The sequence below is a fragment of the Sinocyclocheilus rhinocerous genome, unplaced genomic scaffold, assembly GCF_001515625.1.
Source record: "Sinocyclocheilus rhinocerous isolate Xijiao unplaced genomic scaffold, SAMN03320098_v1.1 scaffold1137, whole genome shotgun sequence".
Taxonomy (NCBI): Eukaryota; Metazoa; Chordata; class Actinopteri; order Cypriniformes; family Cyprinidae; genus Sinocyclocheilus; species Sinocyclocheilus rhinocerous.
Window position 1 is genome coordinate 430,051 of NW_015647153.1, and position 5,121 is coordinate 435,171.

Sequence of the window (5,121 nt, forward strand, 5' to 3'; positions counted from 1 at the left end):
AATAGTTCATCCAAAAATGAAAATTTGCTGAAAATTCACTCACTTTTTAGCCGCAAGCGTTGTTTTGACGTTCAAAACGTCTTAATGCTGGATTAGTTTCAGCTTTTGTCTTCAGATGTTAACTGATGGACTGGAGTGCTGTGGATTACTTGTGGATTATTGTGATGTTTTTATCAGCTGTTTGGACTCTCATTCTGACGGCACCCATTCACTGCAGAGCATCCATTGCTGAGACACTGATGCAATGCTACATTTCTACAAACCTGATCAAGAAACAAACACATCTACATCTCGGATGATCTGAGCGAGAGAACATTTTCTGCAAAAAACAACAACCTGGAAATCCCAGATTTTCTACAAGTATGATAAAAGCAGTAGTTCATATGACTCATGCATACCAACACGTGAGATCTGAGAGCTAGATTTCTGTAAATTTTCTGTAAACTCATATGCAATTCTGTTATGGCACTTTTTGGACCTTTACAGACGTGAACTGTCTTTATATAGAAAGCATATGGATTTTTCAGAATGTCTCTTTCTGTGTTTCACTGAAGCAATAGTCATATGTGTTTAGAACCACAGGCGTAAATTACAGTGTCCTTGTTACACATTACATGTACTTCTAGTAATAACAGTAACAAATAACCCTAAACATATAGTAAGTACATGTTAATATTACTCAGTATTCAGTTGTATAATTAAACTGCATGCAACAAAGACTCCTTAAAATAAAGTGTAACCCAGAATTCTCATCATAGGCTGAAATATTCCTTGAAAGTGTTTAAAATCATGTTCAGTTCCACTGCAGAGCAGCAGGAGGCAGCAGTGATTTCCAGATCGCACAGATCTTTCAGTCACAGTGTGCTTAAAGGGGTCATCGGATGCCCATTTTCCACAAGTTGATATGATTCTTTAGGGTCTTAATGAAAAGTCTGTAACATAGTTTGGTTAAAATATCTCAATGGTAGTGTAAAAAAAAACACCTTTTTTACCCTGTCAAAAACAGCTTTTTTCAGATCAAGCCGTTTTTGTAGCATTTTCCTTTAAATGTTAATGAGCTCTCCTGGCCCCGCCCCTCTCTTCCGAGCTGCTCTCACAGACTGTTTACTTTAGCTGTATTCATCGTGAAACTTGCTAATTAGCACATAGATTAAAAAAAAAACATTTTTATCATTATAGTGTGGTTGTGTACACACACTGCCAACACACATTTCAGTTCAAACTACTTGTAAAAGTGCATGTAGCATCCTATGACCCCTTTAAAAGACACTGACAGTGATCCAACAGCTTTACTGTCAAATCTGGTGGAAATCCTGACCGTGAGCAGAAACACGCAGAAACAGAAGTTTCACTTGAGTGTCTTCAGAATGAAGAGTGTGTGTGTTTGTTCAGACTGGCTATAGATGTGTGTTTATGCCTCGGGGTGTTAATAAAACACTATCTGAATCTGTAAACTGGTTAAAGCACACCACTGCAAATGTGAATGCTCGAGTGTCTGAAACACTTGCATTATGCTGAAAGCCTTCTGGTTTCTTCTGCGGCTCAAACAGCAACACCAAGGTCATGGGTTCGAATGCATGAGCTAAAATGTATGGTATTTGAAATATAACATATTCCTTCATTGTAATGCAAGTCACTTTGGATAAAAGCATTTGCCAAATACTGCATAAATGTCAATGCATCGCATGTAAACTGTGCACAGCAGTGTTAATTTAGTATCATAGTATCATAATATTTTAAATGAGTTTTTATGTTTATACTGTGCTTTTATTTTAATTTTAGTTAAGGTTGTAGTGATTTTGTAACTCTTTTTTAGTTTTTTATTAATTTAGTAACTATTACAGATTTTTCGTAGTTGTAATTTAGTAACTATTATTAATTTGTATTAATATTTTGAATTCGTTTTTATTTAGTAACTAAAACTTAGTAGTTTTACTTTATTTAGTAAAATTTTTATTTATACTTTTCTATTTAATTTAATTTTAGCTAAAGTTGAAGTAATTTTATAACTCATTGTTTTTATTAATTTAGTAATTATTATAGTTTTTAATAGTAATTTAGCAACTAATATCGTTTTTATGAATATTTTAAATTAGTTTTCATTTCTATACTTTGTTTTTACTTAATTTAATTTTAGTTAAAGTTGTAGTAATTTAACAACTTTTATTTTATTTTAATTTTAATATTTTTTATTGATTAATTATTCATTTTTTATTAATATATTAATTTAATATATTAAATTAGTTTTTATTTTTATAATTTTTATTTTATATTTAGTAACTTATCGCTTTTTTATTATTTTAATAATTATACTTTTTTAGTAATAGTCATTTAGTAAATATTACAGTTTTTATTAATATTTTATTTACATTTTTTATACTTTTTATTTACATTTTAGTGAAAGTTTTAGTCATTTTGTTATAATAATAACCCTGTTGCATTGTATGCACAGATGATCTACTCAACACCGTCCATTTCTAGTGTGATGAATGAAACAGAAATAATATCACATTCTGCATAATATTTTTTGATGCATTAATGAGCATAAATGCTCTGATTCTCATGACCCAGGATCTTTGTTTTCACTGTGCGCTGGCGTGTGCTGATTTCACAGCAGTGTTTTCAGAGACTGTATATTAATTCTATTCACTGCAGCGCTGCCAGATATTGATTTTGTCAAACTAAATATTTCTCCTCTGGAGTTTCTCAAGACGTCGGGAACATCAAATACATCCTTACACACGAACACACAGCTGATTATGTATCAGAGAGTTTTATTTCTCAGATTTAGAGAATCTCAACATCACACATACGCTTTGATCCGACAGAGAAAGAGCCAATAAAAGAGCTTTCTGTTGTAAACTATCATGCAATACGAAAAATAAAGCAATTCAAATAGCCGAGAACATTTACATAATCGACAACTCATAACGTTTCACGTTTTGTTTTAACACAACCTGATGAGCAACCAAACACACGCTTTGAGCTGTGCATTCAAGAAACCCGAGTCAATTCTGATTCAGAATCAAAGCATTATCATAAATTATACAACAGCTAATTGCATTCCACTAATTTGACAGGACAGGTGCTGTTTAAAGAGCTCGGATGTTTCTGGAAAGGTTGGATCGCTCCACTCGTCTGTTTGCTAGTCTTTTTCTCAGCAGAGCAAAATGGAGCTAAAATACTCTCAAAATTAATGCATTTACCAAATATGATTCACATATGATGTTTCACATTCTCAAAAGAAGTCAATCCGTTATCCATAATCTTACTTTGTGGATGTAAATTTGATTGTGCATTTGCAAATCATATTTTGTGAATATGAAAGAAAAGACACAAACATACTTGAGTTTTGCATTTGTAAATCTTACTTTGTGAATATAAATTTGTGGATTTACAAATCATATTTTGTGAATATGAAATAGGTTACGAGTTCATCTTTTTCTGTTTGCAAATATATACTTAAAATAAATGTTACTTAGAAATTATAAATATATGCAAATATATATTATAATAAACACATACTTATAATTAATAATACATTAATAATAATTCATAATAAACATAAAAAAGACAGTTTTACGTTTGTCAATCTTATTTTGTGACTAAATTTGTGCATTTGCAGATCATATTTTGTGAATATGAGTTAAATTGAGTTTGTCGATTTATGTTTGCAAAAATATACTTATAAACTTAAATGTAAGCGAATTCACAAAGAATTAAATCCGTTGATGGAGAAACTTTCAGTGTATTTATGAATTAGGTTTTGCATTTTATGATTGTAAATTTGATTGTGCATATGCAAATAACATTTTTGTGAATATGAATTAGGTTATGAATTTGTCAAGTTCTGTTTGCCAACATATACTTATAAATAATTATAATTTATAAGTATATACTTATAATAATAAACTTAAACAAGCGAATTCACATTCACAAAAAATATTGATGTAGAAACTTTCAGAAAGTGAATGTAAATTTTGCAAATCATATTTTGGGAATATACAGTAAATTAGGTATGAGTTTGCTGTTTGCAAATAAATACGTATAATAATTATATTGCTTATAAATTATAAATATATAGTTGTAATGAACTTACATGCACAAAAATAGTTATAAACAACAATTGATAAACCTTATTCATATTCACAAAATATGATTTGCAAATGCAACACAATTCATGAATACAGTATCTTTCTTATACACATTTCTACAAATGTTTTGTGAATGTGAATTAGAGAATGAGTTTTGAGACTATTTTAGCTGCTCCAGAGAGCAAACGTTACTCTCTGATGGTGTCTGAGCATTCATTTAGGGAATATGCATTATAAATTCATCGGATTTTTCATCTTTAGCATGTTTTTACTGAGACAGAGGTTGAAACTCGTGATTATAGTCACATTGACACGGATGAAGGTCTGTACAGTGAGTGTAAACCTGATCTCCAGAGGTTTATAAACCACGGCGAACAAGTTCTGTTGCATAAATCACCTCAAATGAACCGTAATACCCTGTTAATGATGAGGCTTTCGTGTTTCCCGTGTTGCAGAGTTCGAGTCTTTCTTGCGTCTGAATCTTGCATCTGATAAACCGATGACGGAAATCAAAAACACTCAAACGCTGGTCGGATGTTTCAGGAAGCCGAAGTAAAAGATGTGGATGGCAGACGATGAAGGTGTTTTACCAGATGTACCCGCCGTCGTCAGACTCCTCTTCCTCCTCCTCTTCCTCTGTGTTCTCGTCCGCGTCTGTCTCCTCCTCATCCTCCCAGCCGACGCCGCTGCTGGAGTCTCCGGAGCTCAGCAGCTCGTCTACGGCACACAGACAGAGTTTCAATCACTGCACGATCCACTAGACGTGAAGACGGCAAAGCTGCACTCACCGCAGTCGGGGTTTCCATGGATACGTGACCCGGTGACCTCTGCTCCGTGAGGGTCGCTGCACCAGCACTCGCCACGACTGCGGTCGCACTGCAGCCTTCTGTAGTAACCATCCTCATCACAGCTGGGGATGAACATGCCTGCGCTCACACACACACACACACACACACACACACACACACACAGAGAGACACACACACTCACACTCACACACACACACACACACACACACAGACAGACA

At 33.4% G+C, this 5,121-nt stretch overlaps 1 protein-coding gene across 1 annotated transcript in view; it reads right to left on the bottom strand.

Moving 5' to 3' along the window:
• Window positions 1-4,118: 4,118 nt before the first annotated feature.
• Window positions 4,119-5,121, bottom strand: part of LOC107709020 (testican-2-like) — a gene marked incomplete at its 5' end in the record, with an annotated part of 7,630 nt that continues 6,627 nt past the window's right edge. The window contains 2 exons of the mRNA XM_016513415.1: window positions 4,119-4,811; window positions 4,883-5,020. Of these exons, the coding sequence (XP_016368901.1) occupies window positions 4,681-4,811; window positions 4,883-5,020 (269 nt within the window). The remainder of the gene's footprint in view (window positions 4,812-4,882; window positions 5,021-5,121) is intronic.